General features: G+C 51.4%; 2 protein-coding genes and 1 long non-coding RNA gene across 7 annotated transcripts; 2 read left to right on the forward strand and 1 right to left on the reverse strand.

Moving 5' to 3' along the window:
* Positions 1 to 13,838, forward strand: aatkb (apoptosis-associated tyrosine kinase b). 3 transcript variants are annotated; one of them, XM_086063969.1, is made up of 14 exons: positions 1 to 232; positions 1,798 to 1,925; positions 4,224 to 4,371; positions 5,568 to 5,647; positions 6,048 to 6,166; positions 6,253 to 6,340; positions 6,420 to 6,556; positions 7,269 to 7,353; positions 7,421 to 7,542; positions 7,614 to 7,763; positions 7,835 to 11,027; positions 11,814 to 11,937; positions 12,004 to 12,222; positions 12,866 to 13,838. In XM_086063969.1, the coding sequence occupies exons 1-14, from the start codon at positions 154 to 156 to the stop codon at positions 12,892 to 12,894; spliced, it is 4,701 nt and encodes a 1,566-aa protein (XP_085920095.1). In that variant the 5' UTR covers positions 1 to 153; the 3' UTR covers positions 12,895 to 13,838. The 3 variants fall into 3 exon arrangements, with proteins under 3 accessions (XP_085920095.1, XP_085920094.1, XP_085920096.1); XM_086063968.1 differs by lacking the exons at positions 1 to 232; positions 1,798 to 1,925 and adding an exon at positions 1,995 to 2,622; XM_086063970.1 differs by lacking the exons at positions 1 to 232; positions 1,798 to 1,925; positions 4,224 to 4,371; positions 5,568 to 5,647 and adding an exon at positions 5,777 to 5,940.
* LOC147156243 (uncharacterized) lies at positions 13,144 to 15,151 on the reverse strand. The gene is made up of 2 exons (XR_015091599.1): positions 14,821 to 15,151; positions 13,144 to 14,313 (listed from the first exon to the last, which is right to left on the reverse strand). It is a non-coding gene; the product is annotated as an uncharacterized LOC147156243 (long non-coding RNA).
* LOC147156244 (uncharacterized) lies at positions 14,466 to 17,148 on the forward strand. Of its 3 annotated transcripts, XM_086063971.1 has the most exons (4): positions 14,466 to 14,656; positions 15,181 to 15,349; positions 16,163 to 16,547; positions 16,658 to 17,148. In XM_086063971.1, exons 2-4 carry the CDS (start codon positions 15,315 to 15,317, stop codon positions 17,081 to 17,083), a joined length of 846 nt encoding a protein of 281 aa, XP_085920097.1. In that variant the 5' UTR covers positions 14,466 to 14,656; positions 15,181 to 15,314; the 3' UTR covers positions 17,084 to 17,148. The 3 variants fall into 3 exon arrangements, with proteins under 3 accessions (XP_085920097.1, XP_085920098.1, XP_085920099.1); XM_086063972.1 differs by lacking the exon at positions 15,181 to 15,349; XM_086063973.1 differs by lacking the exons at positions 14,466 to 14,656; positions 15,181 to 15,349 and adding an exon at positions 15,435 to 15,736.
* Positions 17,149 to 17,967: the final 819 nt, after the last annotated feature.

Here is a 17,967-nt window from a genome sequence, read left to right on the forward strand (position 1 = left end):
CCCCCCCCCCACTCTCTCCCCCCACGGGGAATGTCCTGCTCCACGGAACCTTCCTGACTCCTTTGAAGCTTTCTTCCTTCCCGGAGATGGACGCGCCAATCGGCAGCTGGCCGGGCTCGGTTCGGAAAGGTTGAAGATGAGGATGGAGTGAAGATGAGGATGAAGATGAGGAAGATGCTGATGATGCTGACGTGCGCCGCGCTTTGGACCCGCGCCGCCGCCATCGGCCCAGGTGAGACAAACATTCCAGCACTGCGGTTCCGTTTCGGTGTGTGTGTGTGTGTGTGTGTGTGCGTGCGTGCGCGTGTGCGTGCGTGACAACGTGTATACGTGTGTGTTCACGTGAGCGTCTTCTTGCTGTCGCACGCGCACATGCAGCGCTTCATTAAGTTGATTAAAAATCCTGTTTTCGTCCTCATCAGGAGCTAATGATCCATCCTGTCTCGTGATTACGCAACAATGTGGTGCAGCCGGTTGCCATGGCAACCGCAGCGCCGGCTTGCTAACAGAGCAGAAAAACAAACCATTTCTATTTTGGGCATCCTGTCAGTCACCTGACGGTGATGATGACGTCATCATTATGTGACGTCATCATCCCGTCATGTGATCCAGAATGTGCGAATTGAATGAATTTGTTAGCTCACTCAGCTAACCGAATGCTAACGTTATCCATTTCAATGCTTGCGCTACATTTGAAGGCCAATTTCGTATTTTAATGCTCGGTCACATTTCAAAGCTAGCAAAACGTTAATGCTAAAATCACTTTTGAAGTAAACAGAATGCTGTCAAATGAAAAAACAAACTAAACATGTTAGCATAAAATTGTGACGTTACCTTTAAAATGTGACATTATTTTTCAAATGTGCTGTTAGCATTAAATTGACATGTGATGTAAACAATCCAAATGTCAAATTAAGAAAAGTCGCCTGAGTTTGTTGATGCGTCTCTATTGCCGTGTGCATAATTCATATGCTAAATTATTGATTATTGCGAACACATTCATATCAGCGGCTAAAAATAGACTTTGCTCACGTGCGCGTCTTGGCAAAAACAGCAAAGGAAGTACACGTGGTCACATTACGACTCCTCATTTGCATGCAGAAAGAAATGCCGCGCTGATGATGAGCGCGTCGTCGTTTTTGCAAAAGAAGCCGAAAAAGGAATTCATTAGTTTTCTTAGAAATTCATTTTATACAATAGGAGGGGGGGAATTGGGGTTTTAGACCTTTTGAATGATAACAAGTGGCAATAATTCAAATATCTGTGAAATCAAATGTTTTTGACCAGGAATTTGAAATTGAGTGTCGAATGTTTTCCGCTGATTGAGCCCAAAACAATTTCATCTTGAGGATGACGCTCGTCTGAATGTGGAAGACGTTGGAGGCATCCACGCAGGCCGTCAGACGAGCTGCTCAGTCGCCACCCTGCAAAATCCTTCCCTTGAGCCTAGCCTAGCCTAGCCTAGCCTAGCCTAGCCTAGCTTAGCTTGGTTGATGCATTCGAGGTGGAGGTGGAAGCACAAGCAGACGCTCGCAGGAAGGAAGGAGCAGCCCGCCCGTTTCCATGGCAACTGCATCCTCCGTATCCGCGACGGATCGCCGACGGATGCCTCAAGAACGTGACGACGATCATCTCACAAGTGCATTGTGGGTCAGCGCCAGGAAAAGAACTCAAGTGCACACAAGTGCAAGACGCACTCGTGTGTGCGACTGTTTCATAAAACACACACACGCACACACAAAAACGTGTAGTTTGGCATTCCTCGCAGTTTGTCCTGATTGTCGATGCGTCCGGCAGGTGCGGACGAGTGGGCGGAGCCGTCGTGGGCGTCGGCGGCGTTGGCGTGGGCGTCGGCCGCGTTGGGTCTGCTCGTGGTCCTGCTGGCCTGCTTGTGCTGCAAGAAGAATCGCGGCGCCGCATTCAAGGTCAGCGCCAACACACGCGCGCGCGCGCGCACGCACGCTCGCCAACTGATGCTAACAAGCACCAACGCGCCGTGCACGCTTAAAGGTGGTGTCGCACGCACACGTTGCTAACGATGTGACGGCTGTCAATCAGCATCAACAACAAACACACACACTTGCATGTCATCAATGTGTGTGTGTGTGTTTGTTTGCAGAATGTGTTTGTTTGTGCGTTTCTTTTGTGTGTGTGTTTTCTGTGTGTCTGCATCATTCTTCATGTGTTTGAGTTTTTTGTGTTGATGTGTGTTTATTTGCGTGCGTGCGTGTGCGCGTGCCTCCCTATTTGTGTTTTTGGCTAGTTTGTCTCTCCTCATGTTTATGTCTGTGTGTACGTGTGTTTCTGTCATCTTGTGTGTCTTTCTGCCTGCATGTGTGTGTGTGAGTGTTGCAGATGTGCGTGTGTTGTGCTGATGATGATGTCATCCTAACACTATGTGGATCCCCCGTCCTCTCCCCCATTTTTTTCTCCCTTGAGGGGAGGGAAAGGGAGGAGGGTGGTGCGACCCCCAACCTCTTAGCTCCTCCCACTTCCGTCCTGGGGTCTTTCTCAGCCTTCCTCACACGCTCTACTGTCCTCTTCGTCGTCCTCTCAACACTCCGACGTCGGACGACACCGATTGCGTGTGTGCGTGTGTGTGTGTGTGTTGACTTGAGGAAGGTAAGTCCTTGTCACACTCCGGAACCTTCTTCACTTGCAGGTGTGCTTGTGTTGACCCTCTTGTTGTGTGTGTGTTACCTTCTGAGCAGGTGAACTTGATGTATGTGCACGTTGTCTTCTCGACACACACACACACACACACACACACACACACACACACACACACACACACACACACACACACACACACACACACACACACACACACACACACACACACACGCACGCACGCACGCACGCACGCACGCACACACGCACGCACACACACACGCGCGGCCTCCTCTTATGCACGGCTGTTTCTCAAGCGCAGTGTGAAAAGTGCAAGTAGAGAGAGAGAGAACATGTTGAGCGAGGGGCGAGCGGGGCGTGTGAACTTGCGTGTGCGTGTGCATGTGAGGGTCACAAGAGGAAGAACAAGAAAGATGAGAAAGAGAAAGTGAGGAGGTGAAGGAGGAGAAAAAGTCAGAAAAAGTCCAGAAGAGGAGAAAGAAAAGAAGGATCCAAATGTGTGTGCGTGTGTCGGGTGTCGTCAGGTCGCATTCTTGAGGTCTTTGGGGACCTGTCCGAGTTTCCCGCAACTTCCTGTGCGGACTCCAGACTTGACTTTGCCATTCGAGGCTGACGCGCAAAAAAACTCAACAAATCAAAATCTTCCAGCCATCGTGTCAGCAATTTTTGGCAAAATGTTTTCTTTGTTGTCTTTGGCGTTCCCCTGTGTGTGTGTGGGGGGGGGGGGGGGGGGGGGGGTTGTTCTGAGTCCCGGGGCCAGGCCTGGCCGGCTGGCTGGCCAGAAAGCAGGTTTTGATTTTTGTAGACTAGAAAACTGTTTAGTTTTTCTCTCGTTACTTGCTGGCGTCTTCTCAGAGCCAAAACTGCAGACATTACCTGCCAAGTCCACTAGGTGGTGCTAAACACCAAACGCAAGGAATCCGCCAGAAAATTCAAAGAAGAAGAAGAAAACGGTCCAACGAACATCTTATGGCTTCATCCGTTGGATTTGATTGAGCGATTGATTGATTGGTCAACTGGTTAATTGGTTTGGTCGATTGGTTCAGTGGTTTAGCAGGTCAGTTGATTGTTGTTGTTTAGGCGTTCGGTCGGTTTGACATTTGGTTGAGGACTCATTGATTTGATTAGTTAGTGATTGCTTGGTTGATCAGCTTGATTGCTATATTTCTCATTTCATTAATTGATTGCTTGGTTGGTTTACTAGCTTGGCACCCTTAATGATTTTCTTTATTATCAATTGGTTAGTTGGTCACTTAATTGATGGATTGATATGTCAGCCATTTGATTGGTTGGTTGATCAATTAATTGCTTTTTTTGGTTATTTGGTCACTTGATTGATTTAACGTCAAATGGGTTAATTGGTCACGTCAGTGATTGGTTGATATGTTAGGTCAGCCACTCGATTGGTTGGTTGATGAATTGATTGGTAGTTTGTTTGATCTGTGGTGGGCGTGTCCCCCCATTGGCAAAACGGCTCGTTAATGTCCAATCTTTGGCGAGATGTCAGAAAATGTTTGCTCATCGATGCTAATGTCGCGTCATCAAGCTACGAGTGCAAGAGAAAAGTGTGACGCGTGTTGCTGTCGTTTCAGGAGTTGCGCAACGTTGCTGATGGCGAGGCGTACCACGCGCACGCGCACGCGCACGCGTCCACGCCGGCCTCGCCGGCCAGCCCGGACGTTTACGTTCTGCCCCTCGGCGAGGTGGCGCTGCCCCTCGCCAGGCGGACGGCGCCACCAGGTGAGTCAAACGCTCGCCGGTGTGGAACGCGTCACTGCACACGCACACGAGCAACACCCATGAGCAGAGATGCGCGCGCGCGCGCACGCTGGAATGTGCGTGCGTGGTATGCAGCGCGTTTCCTCCCCGTTGCAGTTGCGAGTGGGCGCGTCTCCTCACGAGACTCGTCGAGCGTGAGAGCCGTCGTGATCTTGGCGGACGCGCCCTCATGCAGCTGCTGCGGGGAGGAAACGCGGGAAGAAAAAAAAAAACAAACTCAACAAACGCGCACGCTGCACCTCCGCGGAAAGCACTTTTGCATCAGCACACAATTGCGCGCCTTGTCGTTGTGCGAGTGCAACTCTTATTTTGCGACTGCGCTTCTCTCATGTTGTCTTATTAGAGAGGCCAATGCACGCACGAGTACGCGCACAATTCGGACCACTCGTAGGCACAAACGCATTTGTGAAGCGCCTCAGCTAAAAAAAAAACAAACAAAAAAAAACACTCACACGGGATAATGGCCGGCCGGTCCTAAAAGCAACGCTGGGTCCATTTGGAGGCTTGCGCTGCTCATCCCGTTAACGACTTCCTGGCTAGCACGCCGACGAGGCCCGACGGAGGCGGCGGGCGGCTTAGAGCACCCGCGCAAGTATTGATTAGCAACAACAACAAGACAGCGGCCCTCAAAGCACACACACACACACTAACACAACATCTTCGCTTAGCTACATGCTACATGCTTAGTGAATGATGGCGTCATTGCTGATGGTGCTAGCTGGCGCTTGCTAGCCGGTGCCAGGCGGCGCGGGCCCCAAAGCTACCGATTCCAGAGAGGACGTGGGCGGCTGTGAGGAATGAGCAGCGTGGGGGGGGGTGACGCCATGTCCAGGATGGACAGTGGCTGGACTGTGTGTTCTTTTAGGGTGGGGAGGGGGGGCTTGCACGATGGGAGGGGGGGGGGGGTGCAATTCACAAAGGTCTGTTTGTCTGCTCCTTCACCCACAATGAAAGACGGATGGACGGACTGAGTTTTTGTTCAAGGACGTCGACTGCGATGCATCACGGAGTCCGACAGTCCGGCGTCACTGGCGGGTGGGGGGTCGGACCTTGGACATTCTGGGATGTTCCGCGTCGGAGGCCCTTCAGTGGACACTTGAGAAAGCCGATGTTGTCCGATTGACAGCCCTCACGTGGACTGTTCTGTCTCCTGGCAGCGCATCACCTGAAATGGTCCAACCTGAGCCGCCAGAGTCTGCTGTACCTGAAGGAGATCGGGACCGGCTGGTTCGGGAAGGTAAGACCGCCCGCCGGGTGCGCACGCTCCGACGGTCGTGACTACGCTTGCAAAACCTTCCGTGGGAATTAACAGGGAAGCCCGCGAGCCTCACGAGGCAGGTCAGCATGAAGATTTGTGGGAGTCTCTGATTGGTTGACGTTGTACGGGAAAGGGGCAGTTCCTTTCAAACTCCGGCATGAACATTTGCAATCGGAATCACGCCGTCTCCAATGTTTGCAAGCAGATAACATCTTCTTCTCTCCATCCTCGCTTTCCACATTCATCAACATCCGCGTTATCTTCATGGCCGGGTATGTCCATCACTGTGTCCCCCCCCCCACCCCCACCACCCATTCCAAACGACCTATTTGTCCGTGTGTCCTCCTGGTGCATTGGTGTCCATATGTCCATGTGGCAGGTTCTTCTGGGGGAGGTGAACGAGAACCTGAGGACCAATCAGGTGGTGGTGAAGGAGCTGAAGGCCAGCGCCAGCATCAAGGAACAGATGCACTTCCTGGAGGAAGTGCAACCCTACCGGTATACAGTCACCCTCTTACTTTTTGATGGTTGTCCCTGACTGATGACATCACTTCCTGTGTGGTGCCTCGCTTCCCGGTCCTCAGGGTGCTGCAGCATTCGGCTCTGCTGCAGTGTTTGGCCCAGTGCACCGACGTCACGCCCTTCCTGCTGGTCATGGAGTTTTGTCCGCTGGTACAGTTGTGCTTCCGCAGACTACGCTGCCCCCCAGTGGCCATAGGTGGTAAGACGTAATGGTGTGTTGCATTACCAGGGTGACGTGAAGGCTTACCTGAGGAGCAGCAAGTGCGTTGACGGCGTTGGTGTCCCCGAGCCGTTGATCCTCCAGAGGATGGCCTGCGACATCGCCTCAGGACTCAAACACTTGCACGCGCACAACTTTGCTCACAGGTACCACATCCATCTGTCCGTCCGTCCGTCTATCTGTCCATCAGTCCCCGTCTGTCCATCCGTCCATCCATCCAGTTGTTATTCTTGTCTTGTAGACGGCCACTTCCTGTAACAACATCCTGGTGCTGCCCGAGTGTTGCTGAAAAGACTCCAGCATCAGTGATTTTGTTGCGGGCGGTGGACCCTGGCCACCAGACTGCAGCGCCCTCTGCAGGTCCAATCGTGGATGTCGTCACGCCACGATTTCCAGGATGGGCCAGAGTTCATGACTTGCTTGTTAGCCGTACTTCTGCAGTGGCAGGCCGAGCATTTGGTTCCTTGAGTGGGGACGAACCCATTTTTGGGGCCGTTGCTGGATCTCCGAGAATGCCAAGTTGAGAGTATAATTTAATACGAGTGCCACTTATGAGCCAACAACGGCCATAACAAAGACTTGCTAGGATTGGTAAGTTGTTTGGTTGTAAGTGTTGTGGACCAGAAAGACCGCGACGGCTAAGATCCGAACAAAACCACAGTCCGCTTAAGAAGTGAGTTGGACACATGGTCTCAGGAAAGTCATCAAGATTGTTTATCAGTCGCGCTTAGCGTTTCTTTGATAGGATTTTGTGCTAAAAACCAAAATCGAGTGAGTGATGAATTCTGTCCGGCTCTTGACATGTTTGCAATTTGTGACATGCGACATCTCTAAGTATGTTGTCACGTGGATCTACAGCGACTTAGCTTTAAGGAACTGCCTGCTGACTGCCGACGTCACCGTGAAGATCGGCGACTACGGCTTATCCCGCACCAAGTACAAGGTAGAACTTGCACCATCGAAAAGCAGCCATTCAAAGAGGGTTCATATTCCTCCTGCTTTCCCGTCAGGACGACTACATGGTCACACCCGACCAGACGTACGTGCCGCTTCGATGGATCGCTCCTGAGCTGGTGGACGACGCGCACGGAAACCTGCTGGTGGCCAAGCAGACCCAGCAGAGTAACATCTGGTAAGCACCGCTGTCCTATCACGGGTTTGGGACCGTGAAGAAATGCGACTTAGTCCCACCTGTGGTGTCAGGTCTCTGGGTGTGACCATCTGGGAGTTGCTGGAGCTGGGAAAGCAACCCTACGGTCATTACTCTGACCGGCAAGTTCTGTCCTACGCTGTGAGGGAGCAGCAGCTGCGACTGGCCAAGCCCACACTGCAAGTTCCTCTGGCTGAACGCTGGTTAGCGCACGAACACTCCACGCATGCTGCAGATATCTTTTCCACTCTCATCATTTGCGCGTGACTTTCAGGTTCGAGGTGATGCAGTTCTGCTGGCTCCCACCTGATCAGAGGCCCAATGCTGAGGAAGTCCACTTGCTCTTGACCTATCTGTGCGCTAAGGGGGCCAGTGAAGCCGAGGAGGACTTTGAGAGACGCTGGAACTCCATGCGGCCCAGTGTCGGACACAACGTCCGTCGCGGCCCCCCGCTGACGACGCACCGGCAGCCCTCATCCACTTTGTCATCGTTCCCTCTCCTCCAGCAGTTCTCACCTGCTGATGGCTACCACTCAGAGTCCGGGGATGACATTCTGACTATCACCGAGACCAGCCACGGCCTCAACTTTGAGTACAGGTGGGAGCAGGCCAGGGCGCAAGAGTCCTTCAGAGGCCCGGACTCCTCAAGTGCCCTCAGTCAAGTCAGTCATCATGAAGCTTTTTATCCGCCAGCGGGCATTGTGGGAGGCTGCCCCTTGGAGAGCCAGAACCTCAGAGCTTCTCCCACTTACTACCAGCCAAAACATCTGCATGTCCCAGGTGTACTTCCCATCTTCAGCGCCCACAGTCCGTCAGTCAACAGCGAATTTTACATCCGCATCGAAGAACCGGTGGACTTCAGCATTGAGCCTGACTACACCATGTGCTCCTACAGCCCAGACTACCAGAGCAGTGGGAGCTTCCTTACTGGGAGCGCCGACTCCGGGGACTGCATGGTCTGTCCGTCGCAGGCTACGAACTGTGACACCTACTGGTCAGCAGATATCCACGACGTGGACGTCTACGACTCCAATGACTCCAGTCCTGCCATCTCCCTGACAATGGAGCCCCTCTTAGGACAGGGGTGTGATAACAGCCCTCTACCACCCTGGGAGTCAAGTCACTACGTGTCCTACAAAGACCGAGATGGAGGTTACTATTACGAGCACTCCCCACCTGTGGACTTTGAGCACTACCTAATGGGAGATGAGCTGGCCAACGAGCATCTTCAAGAAAGTTGGGGGTCAAGGAGCCTTCGCCAGGCGTTGGGCGAGCTAGAGCACCCAGCAAGAATACCCCCCTCCCTCAACAGTTCATCGGAACAGGTCTACGGAGACTCATACTTGGACTTGGACACGGGCCATTCGTCCATCATCAGCAAAACTGTGACCGGAGGCTACTACGACATGATGGGCTCCCTGAGGAAGACCATGCCGAGTCCCGGCAGGCGCGGCTCGGTCAGCATCAACATGGACGCAGAGAGGGCGCTCTTCATGGGGCGCAGGGAGAGCGACTCGGGGGAGGAGGAAGACGTATTCATCGAGAAGCACACGTGCAACACGTGGCCTTCCAAACATCGCCATCGAAGCGTCGGCCACCAAAGGCGAGCGAGTCAGACTTGCAGACAGGAAAGCTACGTGGACTTTCACTACACCATGCCGAGCACAGACATTGAAGACTCCTGGCCGGAGGAACTGGGCCTGCAATACCACAGCCTGCCTAAGAGTGTCACCTACCTGGAACCCCGCCAGGCTAAAGACAACAGCAGCCGTCTGAGCGGACACCCGCCCATGGTGTCGCCGGACCGCTGCGACGCGATGGGGAACTTGCGCCACCAGAGCGACGCCCACGTGGCGCCACCGCGGGAGTGCTGCCACGCACACTTTGTGGACCCGCTCACAGGCTTGCCGGTGAGTAACGGCTACAGCTACAGCCACAACAAAGTCATGGACATCCCGAGCAGTGACGAGATGATCAACCTCTCACCAGCGCCAGGAGGTCCAGTTGTATCCAAACCTGCCTCGATAAAGCCTCAGCCATATCTGGATCTTAGAGCAGAAGACGCGATAAAGCAAGACATCATCACAGAACATCCTCTCGTGACCAAGCCCAACATGGAAGACGTGAGCCGAAGTCCTCCAGCGCCCGGAGACAACAAACACGTGATGATGGTCCCGACGGATCCGCTGTCAGAGACAAGTCAAGCAGAAGATAGCGGGTTGGACCGAGGGGGTTCCAGCGTCAGCCTCGCCGACATCCTTGACAACTGCAGCGACAACGAAGACGATGACGTCACTGATATCACTTCAGGGATCTTTGCGGAGGAGTCCGGCGAGCGGAGCGCTTCCCCTGCATTCAAGTCACTTCAGAAGCAGGTCGGAACGCCAGATTCCATCGAGTCCATGGATCTACAATGCGTTTCCGGGTCCTGTGAGGGCTCCAGCCCCGCCTCACGCCCTTCCTGTTCCCCCAAAGCCATGGACAGCGGCTACGACACAGAAAATTACGAAAGTCCCGAGTTTGTCCCAAAAGAACCTCTTGAAGCCAAAGACCAAGACGTGCCTCAGCCAGCCGTCCACGCGAGCCTGGAGGAGGACCGCGGTGTCGGTGCCCTGAAGGACGAAGCGTCTTGTGAAGACCTGTCATTAGAGTCATGCGAACACACCTTCTCACCACTCAGTCAAGAGACACCTTACAGGGACTCCGCCTACTTCTCCGACTACGAGAACGAACGCCAGATGAGGAACGAGCAGGAGCACCAAACAGACGGTTTTAAAACTGACGATGAAGAAGCACTGACAGACACTGTGATGACTTCAGCAAGAGAACGAGGAGAAGATGGTTTGCCAAAACCAAGCGGGACAAACCAAACGGAAGACTGTGACCATGAGGACTTGTTGGACGCTTCAACGGCTGAAGCGGGCCTGGATGAGTGGCCGTCCCAGGAGGAGAGCTCGTCTCTTGAAGACTGGGCGGCAGAAGTGGTGGGAGCCATGGAGGAGGCTCTCGATGCCCTGAATGAAGGACACAAGTCCATCGGCCTGTTAGAGGAAGAAGAAGCAAAAGTGAAGGACAAAGCGCCGGTGCTGCACGTCCTACCCAAAGACGAGGTGGCCCTGCAGCACGCGGCCAATTCCAGAAGGTCGTCTTCGTCTTCTCCTCCGCCTCAGCCAGCTTCGACACAGGACCGAGATTCTCCTCCGGGTGGGGACGACGCGGACAGGGAGGACGGCGACTCGGACGACAGCGACGCGTCGGACGAGGACCCGCGGACCTTCGGCGTCCGGGAGGAGGAGAGCGAGGACGAGTGGCACCCGGTGCCCGTCGTGGTGAGCGACGACAGCCACGCCCACGCCCTGCGGGGCCTCCTCAAGACGGCCGCCGTGCTCGAGATGCGCGAGGAGCTGGAACGCAAGAAGAGGAGCGTGTCCTTCTTTGACGACGTCACCATTTATCTCTTTGATCAGGTGAGCAGTCATTAGCGGCAGGGGTGGGCGACTCGGACCAGACTCCACTTTTAGGACTTGAGACTTGCTTGGCTAAAACTCACTTTCGTCAGGATTCCATCCAATTGTTTGGAATTGTTCATGCAAATTTACTGAAAATGCGCAAAAACGGACATTTTTGCGAATATTGAGAGGGGACTCCACCGCTGTAGGTGGCGCTATACACCATAGAGATGTGATCCCCAAGTTTGTCATTCTTGACCGCAACATTTCTTTGCTGTTTTCCGTCTAAAATAACATGAATATTCGTTTCTTTAATTCATTCCAAAAAGACTTCCGTTTCGAACACAACCGACACAGTGTTGAGTGCAGAGGCCACTTCGGGGTTTGGGGTTCGAATCTTGACGCGGACCTTCCTGTGTGGCGTTTGTGTTCTCAAGATACTCCAGCTTCCTCCCATGTTCCAAAAACATGCACGTTAGCCTCATTAACGACCTCAAATTGTCCATCGGTGTGAATGTGAATAATTGTTTGTTGACGTGTGACGAGCTGGCGACCAGTCCGCGGCGTTCCCTGCCTGCCTTTCACCCAAAGTCAGCAGGGATCGGTTCCGGCTCGCCCACCATGTTAATGTGGACCGGCATGTAAATACGCTTAACTCAAGTAATGACTTGATTTTTTTCCCCACAATTGCTTGAAGGTGAAGTCTTAAGACTTAATTATGCGCCTTGTGACCCAATTAGTTTGTAATCCAGCCAAAACATCAGGAAAGTCTGGAGCTTCTAACGTGAAAACTTTGCGTCCCAGGAGAGTCCCACCAAGGAGCTGACGGCACACGGATTCCCTTTGACCGTCGAGGGCTCGGGCAGCAAATCTCCCGAGAGCGCCAACGCGTCTGACGACTCCTCGGACGGGAACGTCTCCGAAGAGAGTGAGTGCGCCGTTCCCAAGTGTCGGCTTTCCCGGAACGCGTACTCAGCGCGCGTCCTTGTGGCAGGCGCAGGCTACGAGTGGGAGGACGACTTCCCTCTGCTCCCGCTGCCGACATCTTCCACCGCCTCCGACTCGCCGTCCCGCGCCGCCGCCGCCGGCGCCATCGGCAAACCCCAGGAGACCAAGTCTGCCGCTCGGTTCTCCCGCTTCACCGTGTCGCCCTCCAGCGTGTCCCGCTTCTCCATCACGCACATCTCCGACTCGGATGTGGACTCTGCCGGAGGTGAGGATGGAAAAATCGGAATTCCAAGTGGCCAACATAACACGATGAGCTAAATTTGCATGGATGTTACGTCATTCTAAAGCAGTGGTGTCAAAGTCCGGTCGTGGAGGGCCCGAGTCCTGCATATTTTTGAGGTTTCCCACGTTCAACACAGCTGATTCATATTTGAGCTCATCAGCAAACTCCGCAGGAGCCTGATGAGGATCCTGATGAGGATCCTGATCGTTGAATCAGGTGTGTTACATGCGCAGCATACAACAACACCGGAGTTGGGGAACCCGGGTCCAGAAAGTAAAAACCCTGAAACCGTTTGTCTTTAGTCACAGACGTTTTCAAATCGCAGGTAAACGAGCTCGTCTCCACCTGTTGAGTAGAAGCACCTGTGGCTAAAACCAAACTCTGGCACGGTTCTTACTTTCCGGACCAGGATTTGTCATCTCTGGTCTTGGTGCTCTGTGGAGAAAGCAAACATTAAAATGGCAAAAGACGCTCCTGGGTTGCTCTTCTTCTTCCTGCTCTGAGCTGAACTGCATGTCTTCCAGTGCAGCTCAGTGCTGCCTGGCATGCTGTGGCACAAGGTGGTACTACACCGAGCACAGCGCCTCAACAACAAAACTCCAGACTGTGTTTGTTTGCTTGGCAGGAAGCAGCGAGGACGGAGACAAGGAGTGAAGGACGGACATTTACAAACAAATCGGGAACGTCCACTCAATGGACAACGAGACGGTCGCTCTCCAAGCGTTGCATTGGGACTTTTCCAACTGAAGACGACAAGGTGACCTTTGCGAGACTCGTACGAGGAAATGGAACACATCGAAGGCGGACGTTTTCAAGATTCATGTAACACGTGCATGTTTGAAGACGAGGACGACAAAAGACGCACAAGTTTGTCTGACGGGACAAAAGCTTCAAGGTCGCTGCTTTGAAATTGGACTTGATATTTACGATGATTTATTTTGACAATCTCCTGTTTTGCTTCAAGTCTTCAAATGGAACCACGTGAGACGTATTTGATCAATATTTATGATTGATGGAGGCGTAAGCGAGACTTCTCAGTGAAGTGAATACTTTATTGACAATTTGTCACCCTGCTCGTTTAACTGCTGCACAATAACATGAACGACATCACCATCATATGAATAATGATGACAATAATAATAATAATAGTGTTGAGTACTGTCGTGCAATTCAGGGGTGGGCAAAGTCCGGCTCAGGGGCCTCTTCCGTTCTTTAATTAATCGGGCCCAGCGAGCATTTATGTATTATTTGTGTTTATATTTATTCGTCCTTGATTTTTGCAGGTAAATGAGTTGCGATTGTCGTTTGCGAAGCCGATTTGGCAAATATCAACATCCAGCAATAGCAAGACGACTATTTCTTAATATTTATTGGATTGAATTAGCCATTTTTCCCTATGTTTTTTTTTAACACACATTAATTATTTTGTATTCAATCATCTAATTAAATGTATTTGTTGTAAATAACAAAAAAAAAGACATATTTAGCATTTTTTAATTAGTGTGGTTAAATAAGTAGGTTCATTAATTACATTCATTATGAGATCAAACCACGAGAATGAATTATTTGATTAGTTAAATAAACCTTTACATATTCAACATGTATTTATTTTTTATTACTCTCATTCAGTCATTGGTTAATAATTGTAATGAAGTAAAAAATGGGAACTAAATATCTTCACTAATACATTTAGGAATTTGCATTGACAGCGTTTTATTTAATGATTGGTTAAATAATGATGACGTAATCAAACGGGGGGACAAATGAGAGTAAACTATTTTATGGAAAAAAAGAAGACATTTACAAACAGCATTTCAGGTTCAGGTGACTTGTGTAACTTTGAGTTCCAAGCTGGCAACATTCGTCATGTTTGCCTTTCTGTTGTTTGCTAGCGCGCTGCTAACCACGCGTTGCCTTGGCAACAGGAAGTAGAAAGCTCGTCTACGTTTTGCTGATGTTTCAAAGCTCGTCATTTGCTTTTCTGGACACGATCCTTCAAAAGACGTTGTTGTTGCCGCGGAGACCAAAACAGCGGCGAGGCGCGAACGCCACATCTCGGAAGACGGACTGGACCTGCAGGACGCCAAGAAGGAAGTTTGTTTGTCTTTCGGCAATTGCTCCCAAACATTCACACGTGTGTACCTTTGATTAAAAAAAACAAAAACAAATAAAAGTCCCTTTTACACATCTGAACAAATTCACATTTCCCTTCTTGAACTGCAGCCTCGTGGTCATGTGACTTAGCTAGCAGGCTAACTAGCATGCCAATCAAGCTAGCCCACTTTGTTAATACACAGTTAACCTGACGGGGGTTGGGGGTGCGAGTGATGGAACGCGACGCTGAATTGTGAAACACGGAAGTCCGTGGCATCTACTCCAAACATCCCGTGACCTTCAAAGCCGAGATGGTCGAGTGGTATACGACTTTGCCTTTGGTTTACTTGTTTACTTGGTTTGCTTAGGGGAACCCCCAACCTTCACCCCTCCTCACCAGCCATTAACATCAATAGATGCTTTTCTCTTTCTTTCTTTCATTTATGTATTTATTTATTTATTCTTATGGGTATTACTTTCACTTACCGCATCCACATCCTGGTAGTCGGCTATGTCATCTACTAAAGTATGAAATCAACGATTGTTTTATATATTAACAAGTCACGAACAAGTCAATCCTATTCCCACCCTGAATGTAGTTACTCCAGTTATCCACAGGAGGGCAGTACTGCGCCGTATCTCAGTTGGTTCTCCGTTTTCTTCACCACGACTTTGATTGAATGACCAACCACGCGGATTCTCAACGATTGTTCGTTTTTTTTTGTTGAACTATATTTCATTGGCGGCTTTAATGATGCGCGTCATGCTTATTGTTTTATCACATTAGTGAACAATTACAAACGAGCCGAAACCCAGATATCCTAACCTGAAACGTCACCTTTCGAGGGAAAGCACCATCTGCTGGGGACAGGTGGTACTGCATCCAAGTTACTTCTGTGTGGAGGTCCCCCCCCCCCAACTTTTCAACCCAATTGCATAGAGCAGTGTTTCTCAACCCTGGTCCTTGGCGCACACTATCCATGCCTGTTTTCCATGTCTCCATATTCCAAAGCAGGTGAGGATCATGATCAGGCTTCTCCAGAGCTTGCTGATGAGCGGTTATTGGAATGACATGCGTTGGGAAAAGTGTTGGTCAACATAAAGCACAACACATCATGATAGATGATTTTTTTTTTGTTGTTGCACAAAACCGAGATCAGAAAAAGTGCATGAGGTGAACACAGAATACTTGAAGAAACAAAAAAGTTAAGACGACGCCTTTGGCCACACCCCTCAAGGAGCTTTGTGTCTTTGATGCTTTGTGACATTTTTCTCTTTTTGGCGAAATGTGTTTGTAGTCACGCTCCCACTCGACGCTTCTTCTTCTTCTTCCTATGTGACTTTTTTCTTGCGGCTTTGCTGTTTTTCCGGTCGGGTTTCAAATCAGGGTTAGCGTTTCAAGGTAGGGTCTGAAAGTCGGTCCCGCTTGCAATCTACAAACTCCAGAGCAACTTTTGGACACTCGGAGCACAGCGAGCGCCAAAGCTAAAATGGCGTGGCCGCGTCAATCTGGACATTTTCAAGATATCGACCAGCTGAAGTTTGTCAATATGAAAAATAATCTTCCATATTTATTTACTGGTTGCGCGTGTGCAAGTAGATGAAAAATTCAGATTTGGGGGGCAGGCTGGAGCCCTAATGTATATACATACGGTAGGCATACAACATGGCGTATAGAACGACTCCGCAAGCTAACGCGCTAGCACTCCTGTGCCCCGAGTTTCTTTTGTCCACCGACTGTCCAACATTCCAAAGCGTCCATACAGTGCAAAAGTGGGGAAATATTTCATCTGTATTCTTTGTGTCCTCCCTCACGTGACGTTCTCAGCATGGAGTCCAGCTGCGAGCCGCTCGCCTTTGCGGGCGACAAGACCAGCTGGACCGGACGGCAAGTCGGGCAGCTGCTCCGGAACGCCGTTCTGGCCCATTGCGCCGATCTGGACCGGGTGCGCGCCTTCTGGATGGAGCAGTTCGCCGAGTTCCAGCGGGCCCAGGACGCGGTCACGAAAGCGGCGCTGAAGGCCGTCCAGGACGAGTGGGTCCGGCGGTGGGCGCGGCGCGAAGACCACCTTTCCCGCCGCCTCCTGGCCATGAGGGAGAGCGTCCGGCTGCACGTGGAGCGCCACTGGGACAACATGGAGTGGCATCTGGACCGGACCGCCGACGACTGCGAGCGAGAACTGCGCAGCGTCAAGGCCGCAATGGAGCAGAAGGTACGGAAAGACCTTGATACCCTTCGGATAATGGACGGCTTTGCACGCCTATGAGTTATGTTAGCGGGACTAAAGCACCTGACCGACTTTCCCGGCTTTCCATCGGGAAGATCCGGGAGAAGGAGGAGCAGCTGAGCCAGCAGAAGAAGCTCAACGCGGGCGTCCTGGCCAGCCTGGAGGAGAAGAAGGAGCAGATGGGAACCGTCAAAGACGTCCTGCTGCTGCTCAAGTCGCGGCTGGAGGAGCAGGAGGAGCAGAAGGAGGAGCAGAAGCGGCACCTGCGGCGGCTGCTGGCCTCCGTCGGCCGGCGGCTGCGGCGGGAGCGGCGGGAAAGCGCGCGCTGGCGCGGCTGCGCGCGCGAGCTGCGCCGGCGTCTGGACGCCGAGCGGGAAGCCGGCGCCGACGCCAAGATGGACGCCCTGCGCCGCCAGCAGCGGCTGCTCCAGCGCGTCGACGACGTCAAGAGCCTCGTCGAGGGCTTCGTGGGACCGAACGCCGCCGTCAACAACAATCAACAAACAAACTTCGCAAGTTGACTGTCAAACTAAGCAGACACACGCAAGGAAAGCCCGCTTAGCTTGATGCTAACAATGCCGCAAAATGCCATTGACGTGCTAAAAGAGAGACGATGCGCTGTGGCCTGACAAGCGATTGGTTGACAGCTGTGACGTCTTTTGCTTTTAACAGGACGACGAAGACGGCGGGAAGGACGACGCAAAGCAAGAGAGCCAAAAGAACAAGCACCGCGACGGAGAGAAAGAAAGGAGGGAGCGGGAAAAGCCAGTCAAGAAGAGAGAGAAGAAAGAAAGGAAGGAAGGAGCGCCAGAGGAAAGAAAAGAAAGAAAAAGAATGACCACCGTGAGATCGAGCAAGACTTGGAAGATGGAAAATACGGAAACGCTGACGAGTTTGGTTTTCAAAAAGGAAAAGAGGATGTAACAAAGCACGAACGGAATGACAAAGAAATAAAAAGGCATAATAAAAGAATGAAAATACATTTGAATTGATAAGACAAATGAACGTATTTATGGTGGCGGTGGAGAGCTGGTGGTGCGAAATGGGTCCGAAGAGAATTGTTGATGCAAAGGAAGGCGAGTAACGCGTCGCTGGGAAGCACGAAAGTTACCTTCGGAAACATAAAAACAACGGAGTTGATTTTCACTGCCATTTTTTTATTTCATTGGTATACTTCCAATCCTTTAAACCTTTAAGTAATAGCGATAGAAAGTTTTAAAAGGATTCATCTCGGTCTTATTTTGAAATATTACAACAAAAGGTCATTCAAACGTGTGTCAACTTTTTATACACACAAGCTTCCTTTCATCTCCTTTGTTAATAGTTGTGCGTTGTGTTTTTCTTTTAATGGAATCATTTGGGCAATCTGGTGGGCGAGTGGTTTTTCACGTCCGCCTCCCAGGGC

This window comes from Leptonotus elevatus, chromosome 20 (assembly GCF_054856555.1).
Source record: "Leptonotus elevatus isolate MCC_2025b chromosome 20, RoL_Lele_1.0, whole genome shotgun sequence".
NCBI lineage: Eukaryota > Metazoa > Chordata > Actinopteri > Syngnathiformes > Syngnathidae > Leptonotus > Leptonotus elevatus.